The sequence below is a fragment of the Capricornis sumatraensis genome, chromosome 17, assembly GCF_032405125.1.
Source record: "Capricornis sumatraensis isolate serow.1 chromosome 17, serow.2, whole genome shotgun sequence".
In the NCBI taxonomy this organism is placed as follows: domain Eukaryota; kingdom Metazoa; phylum Chordata; class Mammalia; order Artiodactyla; family Bovidae; genus Capricornis; species Capricornis sumatraensis.
The window spans coordinates 68,599,217-68,611,865 of record NC_091085.1 but is presented as its reverse complement, the minus strand read 5'-3'; the positions used below and the strand labels follow the sequence as shown (position 1 = coordinate 68,611,865).

The following is a 12,649-nucleotide window of genomic DNA, read 5'->3' as shown; positions in this document are numbered from 1 at the left end:
TCAGAACAGTCTTACATTTATTATTATGATTGGCAGTAATAATATCTAACCTTAGTGCGTAATATAGATGCACTCTCGGATGACTAAGCATCTCGTGTTTAGCGCATGCCAAATCCAACACCTGAGTTTCCTCTCCCCACCTTTTTCCCTTGTCTTGTACACAGTACCTCCAACCTTCTACTTACCCAGACCTGAAACCCAGGCATCTTTCTTACTGTTTTCTCTTTTCTCCATCTCATTTGTTAATAAGGAAATCCTGTTGGCTGCCTTCAGAGTATTCCCAGTTGGACTGTTTATCACTGCTCCTTCTGCCACCTTGGTCCTTGGTACCATCGTCTCTTGCGTGGATTATCACAGGAGCTTATTTAACTGATCTGTGTGCCTCTGTGCTTGCATGATAGCTTGAAGGATGATTTTAAAATGTAAGTCAGGGACTTCCCTGATGGTCCAGTGGCCAAAACTCTGCTCCCAATGCAGGGGGCCTGGGTTCGATCCCTGGTCAGGGAACTAGATCCCACATGCTGCAACTAAAAATTCTATGTGCCACAACTAAAGATCCTGCATGTCACAGTGAATGCTGAAGATTCCTCATGCTGCAACTAAGACCCTGCACAGCCAAATAAATAAATAAATAAATAAAAAGTAAGTTAGATCATGTTGCTCCTCTGCCTAAAAACCTGGTAGTCCTTTCCCATTTCACACAAAAATAAAAGCTGAAGTTTTTACAGTGTCCTCCAAGGCCCTCCCTCATCTGGCTTTTCATTACCCCACTGGCCTCATCTCCTTTCCCTCTGACCCTTGTCTGTTCTGTCCCAAGTTGAACAGGTCAAAAATGGTCTGCCCCTGTGCCCTTTTCTTGTTCCTCCGTTTGCCTGCTGTGCTCCTGTCTTATATGGCTACATGTTACTGCCTTGCTTCTTCCAGATCTGATCAGATATTCCCTTATGGCTGAGGCCGTCCCCAGCCACCCTGAATAAATAGCATCCATGTCAGCCCCAGTCCCGTTAACCATGCCCCCAGCCTCACCGGCTGTGCCAGCGGGATGCCAGGTCCCTACAGAAGGGAAGACGGAGAAGGCGGTGATCAGAGAGAGTTGGGGAAAGGTTGTGTTGATATTTTTATCTGCTACTCTTCTCATAGGCATTTTAGTGGCAATGGTGTGGAAAGCAGTGCTTTGTTTTTCATCGCTCTTTTTCTCTCTCTCTCAAGATGGTTTCACCCAAATATCACTGGCGTGGAGGCAGAAAACCTACTGTTGACAAGAGGAGTTGACGGCAGTTTCTTGGCGAGGCCCAGCAAAAGCAACCCTGGCGACTTCACGCTTTCCGTTAGGTGAGTCGGAAGAACAAGAGCACATCCTGAGAGCGCCTGCCAGGTGGGAAATGTTAATACCACATTTGGACCACCTGCTACCCTCATTTAGAGTCTGAAGACATGTCTGCAGAGCTGTGAGTGAGGCCTTGCCAGTGCCCTGGTCCCCAGATCAGGGGTGATTCAGGCCTGCTTGTGGTGTTTCAGGACATGGCCTCCTACGAGTGAGCGGATTAGGGAGTCAGCAGAAAGGGCCTGAAAGGTGGGCTTTTCTTCTCTCTGGAGGGACCACATAAGGATGAGTTGGAACAGAGCATAAGTTCTTAAATTGAGCCTGATTTGATCCCGGTGTAATCCCACACAAGGCGCAGTTCTGGTTCCACTCATCCTGAATTTGGTTCTGTTTCTCTTCTGGTGATTACTGAATGGGGAAAAAAAAATACTCTTGAAGTATTTCTTCAAATAGACTCACAGACATAGAAAACAAACTTAAGGTTACCAAAGGGGGAAGTGGTGGTGGTGGGGGTCTGGGATTAACAGATACACACTATATTATATATAAAGTAGGTAACAAAGACCTACTGTATGGCTCAGGGAACTGTACTCAGTATCCTGTAATGTTCTATAAGGGAAAAGAAGCTGAAAAAAAAAATGTGTACATAACTGAGCCGCCTTGCTGTACTCCTGGAACTAACACAACACTGAGAATCAGCTATACTTCAAGTAAAAAGAGAAAGAAAGAGAAGAGTTTCTTGAGATCCCTTTTCTTTTTCAAGAAATAAAGCATCACTGAGGACGTTGTGGGGCCGTTTGTTCCCCTGTCCAGTCCCATTCCCCTCGCTCTTTCCTCAGAGGAAACCACCATCAAGAGGCTGGCATATCTCCTTCCTGAACATGTTTTTATGCTGTACTGCATTTGTCCTATGTGTGAATGATATGGAGTTGGTTTGTGTGTTTTTAGAATTCATATCCCTGGCTTTATAACGTATGCATTCTGCGACTTCCTTGAAATTTTTTTTTTTTTTAATTCTGTGCTGGGACATATAGATCTAATTATCAATTTTAATGGCTGTATAATACTTGAATGGTGTGAATATACCACAATTTATCCCATCCCCTATTGTTGGACACTAAGTTATCCTTACTGTGTTTAAAATTGTTTTGAACAGTATGGCCAACCTATCCTGTTGCATGTCTCTTTGAGCCCACATGGGAGAGTTTTTTCTTGAAATTGAGTTTCTCTTATATACTCTCATATTCTCCTTGCTCTAGCTCATTCCAGGAGCCAGATCCGAACTGCTCTATGAATTTTCTTTTGTTGTTATTATTTTTAAATAAAAAAGTAAGGAAAATGTGCTCTCAGGATTTATCTAGGACCCTTTTGGGACTTGAGAAGTCCCTTTTTGATGGGTATTAGTTTCTCTAGGAGCCCATGTCGTCATTAGCTTTTACTTCTGTTTTGCTCCCAGGAGTGGGCCGAAGCCTTCGTGAGTTTTAAGGCCTTGTCTTAGCACAGACCTCTAACCTACAGTTGAGTGACATTTGACCTACAAGAGTTTGCATGGAGATTATATAATAGTAATGATGATGAGGAGGAGGAAGAGGAGGATGGTAGCAAACATTACTGAGGACTTGACACATCCCAGGCCATCTTGCTAAACACCGTGTTTCATTTTATTTAATCTCTCCAGTAACCTAAGAATAAATACCACTTTATTAAGTCCTAAGAATAAATACCACTATCTCCAGCTTTGAGGTGAGTAAGCTGAAGCTCAAAGGTCAAGTTAGAAAGCTGGTCTCGTACCTAGTAGGCAGCAGAGCCAGGACTACAGAACTGATGAGGGGTTTTTTTTTTAATTTACTTTTCCTCAGCTTTTTATTCTGAGCAATTTCAGGTCTATCGGAAAGTCAAAAGGTGAATACCGTGAACACCCGCAGTCTCTTTTACCTGTTATTATAACATTTCACTGTGTTTGCTCTTTCTTTTTATGAGTGTGTGTGTGTGTATACTCCTTCTACCAAACCTTTTGAAAATAAGTTGCAAATGTCAGGATGCCTATTTTTAACCTCTCAATATTGTTAGTTCAGTGTGCATGTCCTATGAACAAGGATATCCTGTATAATTACAATATCATTAATATTATATATGAGGAATTTTAACATTGATTCAATGTTATCTAACGTACAGTCCCTGTTCAGATTTCTCTCTTCATTTCAATCGTGGCTTTTGAAGCCATCCCATTATGTCACATCAGAAAGCACAGAATATCTATTTGTCTTATCTTTGGGTGTTTGTTCTCTTGGAGTGTTACTTCTTTTAGGCCCTTGTAGTAGACAGAGCTGGAGAGTAAATATATATTTGAAAGCAAGTTTTGAATATATCAACATCAATACATACATGAATATATATCAAGCCAAGTTTGATAGTTCCAATTCAACACCAGCTTCTTCACCTCTTCTCATTCCGTATTTGCATTTCCGTTCACTTATAGCGAGAACCCTGTTTTATAGCCGCATCAGTGTATGACCTCATTTGCCCAATCCTATAATAGGAAAATAGCTTCAGAATGACTATACCACTATCATTTCTAATTACAAACATTTCTAATTAAGTAAAGTTCATGATTTCCCTGGAGTCTTTTTTGTTCTTAGAATATACCCCAATAAGGGTGTACTGTTAGTACTGTTTTCAAAAGCTACAGGAATTAATTTTCTGTGTAGTTATGAACTTACTATGAAGTCAGATTCATTTCTTTCTGTATTCATTTTTGATTATGCACTCATTTTTTTATGTATATGATAAATATGGTTTCTTGTATATATGATATAATAGACACTGAGATATGTGTATATGTGTATGCATGACATGTTTATTATTCTAGTTTTCTGCAGGTGATCTAAACTTTCTGTTATGCGCCCATGCTAGTTAGTCAAGGAAGATACCCAGTTTTAATTTTGAGCAAAAAAAATACAGAAAAATACATAAATTTATGTACAATTACCCATGTTGTGTTTATTGCCAGTCATTTTTTTCTTCAAAATAAAATATAAAGTAAAGCAAAGTTTCCTCTTTTTCACCACACTTTCTGCTGTTCTTTTCTTTCCCAGAAATAACTACTGTCTGAGTTTGGTATATTTCTTTCTAGTTCATTTTAAAAAGGGTACATATAATAAATAATGGAACATAAAAATAATAAAATGTAAACATAATTATATGTATGTCTGTGGTCTGTGTCATGAATAATATATGGTATGACTTGTGTACATTCTGAAATTTTCATAAATGGTACATGCTAAGCATATCGTTCTGCATTGTGCTTCTTTCATGCTCTATCATGTATATTTATGTATATATACATTTTTTTTTTTTTTTGGCTGCACAGCAAGGCTTGCCGATCTTGGTTCCCTGACCAGGTACCGAACCTGGGCCCCAGGAGTTAAAGCACCAAGTCCTAACCACTATACCATCAGGGAATTCCTAATATTGTATTTTTGAGATCCACCTCTGTTGTTTTATATTGATCTAGTCCATAACTGAAATATCTGTTTTTGTGTTCTTAAGATTAGAGATAGAAAGCTCATGTGCTAAATTAGAATCAGGTGTAGCTGGAGGAGAGACTTACTTGAAGTAAGTCTTTTTTACATGGAAAAGATTGTTACCACACATTAGAAGTAGATATTGTTGTTAACATTGTAGGGTACTTTTTCATACTTCGTTCCCATTTTGCTTTATCTTTGGATAAAGATAGTAGTGTTTATATTTAACAGAGGCCTCCGTCGATAATGTTGTAGGGTCAGACTAAAAAATATAGGTTAGTGGCTATCATTTTGGGATTGCCAGACTTCTTGGGTCCACAAAGATGATTATGAGTAACGAGGTATATTTAGTAGTTCGGAAAACCAAACGGAAAATCATCAGACTGCCTAGGCTAACTAAAATACCAAGTTTTAGAAACTTTTGGCCAGTGTGTTACATCAGTTCAGTGGGTTGACATATTAGCCGTCTCATTTTGGAACCTCTGTCAGTTAAATGTCTTTAAAATGATTTTTAAAGATACAGTTATGTATGATATCTTAAAGTGTATCGTGAGATGAGTTTTGACTAGTGTACTTATTAATGTAACCAAAACTCCAGTCAAAATCTTGACTATTTCTTTCACCCTTGAAAGTCCCTTTGTGCTCCTTTCTAATTTTCCTCCCGCTAAGAGGTCAGCAATATTAATATTCTTTTTTCTATCCCCATTGACTAGCTTATTTGACAGTAATATATAAATGAAGTCATACAGTATATTTCCTTTTGTGTCTGACTTCTCCCTCTCTTTTTTTAAAAATTATGAAACGCTTCACAAATTTGCATGTCATCTTTGCACAGGGGCCATGCTAATCTTTGTACCATTCCAATTTTAGTATATGTGCTGCCAAAGTGAGTACTGGCTTCTTTGTCATAACCTAATGTTTTAGAGATTGACCTATGTTGTTTGTGTATATCAATGGTTCTGTGTCTCTCTTTGTAAATTCTTATATGATATTCCATTGTATGAGTATTTGTATACATTTTGGTGATAAATATTTGATTTTTCATTCTTCTGCTACTACAAAGAGGCCGCAGTGAATATTCTTGAGCCAATCTTTTGGTAGCCATGAAGTTTCATTTTTAGAGGGCAAAATACTTAAGAGCGGGTTTACTAAATTACTGTTTAATTCTAATGATATTCATCTTGATTAATTAGTGATGAGAAAAATGATTGCCCCTTAATATACACAGAACCCTTTGTGTTGAAATGGTTGACTGTGTGGTTATTTTTCACTCAATGCATTTGTTTTAAAAAAGCATAAACTTGTACCTTCTTTGGGTTTGTTTCAGTTAGGTGAAATCTGATAATGAATGTGAGATCCGTATTTACTAGTATAGCTCTTTATTTGTCCGCCCCGCCACCCCGTCTTTCTAATGGACCATTTTAGAAGAAATGGAGCTGTCACCCACATCAAGATTCAGAACACTGGTGATTACTATGACCTGTACGGAGGAGAGAAATTTGCCACTTTGGCTGAATTGGTCCAGTATTACATGGAACATCATGGGCAATTGAAAGAGAAGAATGGAGATGTCATTGAGCTCAAATATCCTCTCAACTGTGCCGATCCTACCTCTGAAAGGTCAGTTCTGGTTCCGTAACTGTGGAGCTTGTGTCTCTTCCGTGTCATAGGTGTGATGTGAATGCATCATGGGGGTTTGGCTTCTATCTGTTTATTAATCTTAAAATCTTAAAAATCTCATAATCTTAAAAGTTTCACTAAAGTATCAGTGGTAGGATCAGTTTACTCTCAGAGTGGCCTTTTTTTGCAAAAGCTTCAGTCACTATTACTGAGAACTCATAGAAGTCTCAGACAGTTCCTATATAGATTATACTTGGTACATGCAATAATTTTAAGATTATTAAATTTGAATGTTACTGAACTTTGAGAGTTAGGAGAGGAAAACAAACACTAATGGAAACACCAAAACGGTAGTAGTTCCCTGTAGCTCCTGACTAGCTGTTCAGCAGTGCCACCAACAGATGTCAGTTTAAGCTCAGAAGTGGGAAAGCAGAGAACTCAGACGGTTCAGATTGTTCATAAGTTCTTTGATGTTATATCCACGAATGTGGGGGAATGACCTTGCTTAGAGGGAATTGTGTTATTTCTGAGATCTTTCCCTTGTTTTGGAACTAAGCTGATGAAAGCTGGGGCTTGATTTATTTGTATTGATTTTATTGGTTTTCTTCTGCATTCTCGGTCTCCTTTCTGACTCGGTACCAAATCAGGGTCTCTTAATTATGTTTGTATATTTTCCGTCTTCAGATAGGTTTCTTCTCTTTATACCTTCATGTCATTGTTATTTTATGCTGATCATTTGTTTGCCAGCCAGATTATTAAGCAAAAGACTGTCAGCCAACTCTCTGCAGTTTATTTCTTAATTTTACTGTCTTTGGCTGAGAGTGGATGAAAAATATCTTGATACATATACCTTCAGAGATGAGCGATTAGCACTACGTGCGGATCATACTTGTTTCCTCACCAAGATCCTGAGGGAAAAAGCCACATTATTAATATGACTATGTTAAGATATTTTCTATAGTAACTTAGAGTAGTATTTTCTCAAAGTCTGACCTCAGACCGCCTACATTAGGACTCTAATGTGCTAGTTAAAAATGCAAATTGCTGGGCCCCATTCTGACTTAGTGTATTGGTATCTCTGCTTGTAAGGTATGAGAGTTCACATCGTTAGCCCAATCCTTTGCCTCTACTTCAGGTCTCATGTGCATTAAAATTTGAAATGATAACCCAGCGGATAGTCCAAATACGTGAACAGCAAACTTGGAGGCTCTTGAAGTATAAGTTGCAAATCTGGAAAAGCTTGGAATGTTTGAATTTATTTCTAACGAAGATCCCTTTTTTATGGAGTGTTTGCATGCCAAAGCAAGGGCAAACATTCACATGATTCTCTGTCACTACCATAACTCTGTATTATAATTTTTTTAAATGACTGTGATTAAATAGTTGGTCATTTTAGGGTTGGGCAGTGGAGAAATGGCAGACTGCCTTTTTAAAAGATGAGGGATTTAAAAGAAAATAAGGAAGATTGAGGATATTTGTGTTCAGATGACTGTGGGCTCATTTAAGGAATTTAATGGTTACTCATAACATCTTTATCCTTTTTCCTGCATGCTGGGGATGCAGGTTCAGTCTTGAATGGGATGGATCAGTCTCTTAGACGAATGTGTCTATTTTAAATTGTTTTGAGAGATGACTGTGGATGGTAGTTTTATAAAAGGATGTTGTGAACTCATTGCAGAACTCAATTGATTGTCATTAAAAAAAAAAATTAGGTGGTTTCATGGACACCTCTCTGGGAAAGAAGCAGAAAAATTATTAACTGAAAAAGGAAAACATGGTAGCTTTCTTGTGCGCGAGAGCCAGAGCCACCCTGGAGATTTTGTTCTCTCTGTCCGAACTGGAGATGACAAAGGGGAGAGCAATGATGCCAAGTCTAAAGTGACCCACGTCATGATCCGCTGTCAGGTAAAGCCCCAGCTGAACCGTGAGTCTTCTGAAATGTCATCTTTGGGTGGTTTTTCAATTGGGAGAAGACCAACACCATTTCCTGCAAAGTCAGGTTTTCTTTGTTCATTTAGGCGAGGGCTTCTACACTTTGAGTACCTTGTTAATTATAACTGTTTCATCATTTCATGGCTTTATTGTATTACTTATTTCCTGTGTGTCTGTAGCAAGTCACCTTCTGCCCTGTGGTATCTTTTTTAATCTTTTTTGGATGTACCACGTGGCTTGCAGAATCTTGAACCCTGGTCCTTGGTGGTGAAAGTGTGGAGTGCTAACCACTGGACTGCCAGGGAATTCCCAGCCCCACAGTATCTCAATCTACTTGGACATGGTTGCAGCTGTAATCTGCCTCCATCTGAATTTCTAAAGCGATGGCCTCAGCTCCTCCCTTGGGTTGGCACAGTATAGCCTGTGACTACATGTGATTTCATATCAGTTAAGGCTGGGAGAATTGAACTCACCATTTCTTGTTTTTAATGTGGTGGCTAGACTGAGGAGGTTAGGTTTTTGGTCTACATCAAACTTTGTTTTGACATAGGTTTTTTTTTTTTTAAGTTTAATTAGAGGCTAATTACTTTACAATATTGTAGTTGTTTTTGCCATACATTCACATGAATCAGCCGTGGGTATACATGTGTTCCCCATCCTGACCCTTCCTCCCACGTCCCTCCCCATCCCATCCCTCAGGGTCATCCCAGTGCACCAGCCCTGAGCACCCTGTCTCATGCATCGAACCTGGACTGGCAATCTATTTCATATATGATAATATACATTGACATAGTTTCTTAAATAGTAACTGTGTATTCACTTATTGCTTTGGTTTTTTAATAAGATTAAAAAAAACCAGCTTTATTGAGATATAATTCACACACCATGAAATTCACTCTTTTTAGGGTGGACAGTTTGGTGTTTTTTTTTTTTTTTTTTTTTTACGATATTTACAAATTATGCAGCCAGTAACACTAATTCCAGAATATTCTCATCACCCCGAAAAGAAACTGTGTTCTTTACCAGTCATTCCCTATCTTTCCCCCTCTCCCCGACTCTTGGCAGCCACTAATCTCTTCATTTCAATGGATTTGCCTGTTTGGGGTATTTTATATAGATGGACTCACGTAATATGTGGCCTTTTGTGACAGACTTCTTTTACTTAGCATGTTTCTCAAGACTTATCCATATTGTAGCATGTGTCAGTAAACTCTTTCTGTTGTCATACTTTCTGTTTTATGGATATATACCACATTTTGTTTATCCATTAAACAACTGATGGGCATTTTGGCTATCGTGAATAATGCATTTATGTAAAAGTTTTCATGATATTCTCTATTTGATGAGACGTGATGTTCATATTTTCCTTTAATTGGTATAGTTTCCTTTATTATACTAGCTGGTTTAAAGTTTTGTCTATACTTTCTCAAGGACAATTTCTACTGAATGCTTTCCTCCCATTCCCAAAATATGGTCCACAGTTTCCTGTTTCTTTGCATGGCTCATGAGTTTTTGTTGGAAACTAGACATTTTATTTTTTAAAACTTTTAAATTTGTATTGGAGTATAGCCATTTAACAATGTTGTGATAGTTTCAGGTGGACAGCAAAGTATTTTACTTATTAAAAAAATTTCCCCCATGCCATATGGCTTGTGGGATCTAAGTTCCCCAACCAGGGATTGAATCTGGGCCCTCTGCAGTGGAAACTTGGAGTCCTAACCACTGGACTACCAGGAAATTCCTGGAAACTAGACAGTTAAAGCAATATTATGTGGCAGCTCTGGAAGTCTGATGTCCTCCTTTCCCAGGGTTTGTTGTTGCTGCTTTTTATTGTTCCTATAGTTGTTGCTGTTTGTATGTTTATTGACTTTCCTATATTCTTTGTCATGTGGGGCCACTGATGTCTCTGCTTGGGTAGCATAGTGATCACCTGATGGTTGGACAGAGATTTCCTTAAATGCCGTGAAACATTAAATCTCCCAGACTGTGCCAGCATAGCTGTGTGTGTGTGTGTGTGTGTGTGTGTGTGTGTGTTGGGGCACGTCTGCTTTTAGTGTTCTGATACCTTAAAACTCAGCCTTAGCCTTCACTTCCTGCTTGTACACAACCTCAGAATCAGCCAGAGATAAAGATTAGGGCCTTTTTGGATCTTTCCTGAACTTCACATAGCCCTGCACGTGCACATGTCCTTCTAGATTCTCAAGAGTATGTTGGAGGTTTTCAGAGCCCGCTATGGATGTTGCCTGGATTTTCCTTTTAGGTTTTTGCTCAGTCTCTTATAAAGCACTGAATAAAGGTATTGCTGCCTCAGGCAGCTGTGATATTAAACAAGTTGCTCCAGATTGTTTTGGGGAAATCCCCTGAAGGCAGGGCTAAATAGGCTCTAAGTCAGGTTCAAAGACAAGCTCTGAAAACAGGGAGCTGCTAAACAGATCAAATAGTGATAATTCTCTGGGGACTGGTCTGGACAGTGTTCCAGTTTCATCTTGTCTGCTCCAGTTGTGCTGAGCTGCTTCGTTTTCCCAGCTACTGCGGTTATGAAGCCATCGGTTTTCAAGACTACCAAGTCGGGGGAGAGTTAGTCTCTGTACTTGAGTTGGGAAAAGCAGTCATTTAACCTAAAGGTCATGAGCGTAATTTTTTTTGTTGTTTTTTGTCATGAAAGGAACTGAAATATGATGTTGGTGGAGGAGAACGGTTTGACTCTTTGACAGACCTCGTGGAGCATTACAAGAAGAATCCTATGGTAGAAACATTGGGCACAGTACTACAACTCAAACAGGTAAGCATATTGGAAAGCTAAACTCCACCTCCTTATACAATTAAAGAAGTCCCAACATAAAATATTCCAGATGGAAGTAGAATAGTATCATAAACCTCCATGTACTCATCATCCAGCTTCAAGTATATCAACTCATCAAGTCTTGTTTCATTTATTAGTCCACTCACTACGTTCTTCCGTAGTATTTGTAAACGAATTTTAGACATTACATCATTTTCATGACTGTTTTCATATATAATTCAAAAGGCCTTATGGAGTTTTAAAGCAAAGTTTTGATAAAGTTTTCATTGTAAATCCAGCTTTGATTATCTTTAGGTGATCATTGCTTTTCACTTGGGAGTTACTACTATTTTAAAACTCACTCATTACTTAGTGGCAAATGACATCATCTCTAACATGTGGTCTATTTATAAAGAAAAATAGGTTCAAATTTATATCAGCAGAGTAAAGTATGTGGAGATTCAAGAAAGGTATTTCCTGACTGAACAGAAAGGAAAGTGAAACTGTGTTTGAAAACTTTTATTGTGAATACTGTGAACTTCCTGTCCTTGCTTTTATGAATGCCAACATAGAAGTCTTTTTTTTTTTTGCATTGACGCTTTTTTCTGTAATACTTTCTTCATTTTGCACTGACTGCTGAATTTGATTAGCCCCTCAACACAACTCGTATCAATGCTGCTGAAATAGAAAGTCGGGTTCGAGAACTAAGCAAATTAGCTGAGACCACAGATAAAGTCAAACAAGGCTTTTGGGAAGAATTTGAGGTAAGTTATGAAAGAAAGTTTTTTTACATGATTTATTAAATCCTAATCTTAGTGGAAGGGAAGATAGTCTTGTGTTTGGGATTGGATCTCAAATACTCACTTGGATCTGCAGCTCTTCTTAATTTGGTCGTTGATTGACATGGAGCAAGTTGCTGAGGGGGCTTTTTCAAAAAAGTTGGCGTTATGTTCTAGGAGAAAGGAGTTGGCAGTTAATATTAAATGAATGAGCCATTTGGCTCATGGATTTGGCTCTTTTGGTTTGGACTGCTGGCAAAATCCCAGAAACATAAAAGTACCTAATTCTTCGGAAGATTTCCAGCATTGGCTGGGGTCTTCAGGAAGAATATATAGCTTTGCTGCAGCGAATAAGTAAAAGACAGCTCGATGTGGCTTTAATCTGGGAGCTTATACCTTTTATAAGGTATAATCTGGAAGTTTATACCTTTTCAGAGATTAACTGATTTCTTTCCTGAAACCAGCTTGGGTAGGAGAATGTCCACAGTGGGAGTGGGCTGTGTCCCTGTTGCAGTGAGACGTGTCACCGTTGTAACCTTCTTCTCTCCCTTGTCATCCCTTTGACAGAAAACGTCCTGAAAAACAATTGTGTGTGTGTGCTGTATCTATCTTCATAGTTACCTTTAAGCAGCATGCCTAGTAACCAGCAGAAGCTCCATAAATGTTTGTTGAATGAGTATTTACATTT

At 38.6% G+C, this 12,649-nt stretch overlaps 1 protein-coding gene and 1 non-coding gene across 2 annotated transcripts in view; one reads left to right on the top strand and one right to left on the bottom strand.

Annotated features, from left to right (window-relative positions):
• Positions 1-12,649, top strand: part of PTPN11 (protein tyrosine phosphatase non-receptor type 11) — a 67,501-nt gene that overhangs the window by 16,565 nt on the left and 38,287 nt on the right. The window contains exons 2-6 of the mRNA XM_068990120.1: positions 1,210-1,332; positions 6,274-6,468; positions 8,181-8,373; positions 11,066-11,182; positions 11,833-11,946. Coding sequence (XP_068846221.1) covers positions 1,210-1,332; positions 6,274-6,468; positions 8,181-8,373; positions 11,066-11,182; positions 11,833-11,946 — 742 coding nt within the window. The remainder of the gene's footprint in view (positions 1-1,209; positions 1,333-6,273; positions 6,469-8,180; positions 8,374-11,065; positions 11,183-11,832; positions 11,947-12,649) is intronic.
• Positions 5,639-5,742, bottom strand: LOC138094212 (U6 spliceosomal RNA). The gene has a single exon (XR_011146241.1). It is a non-coding gene; the product is annotated as a U6 spliceosomal RNA (small nuclear RNA).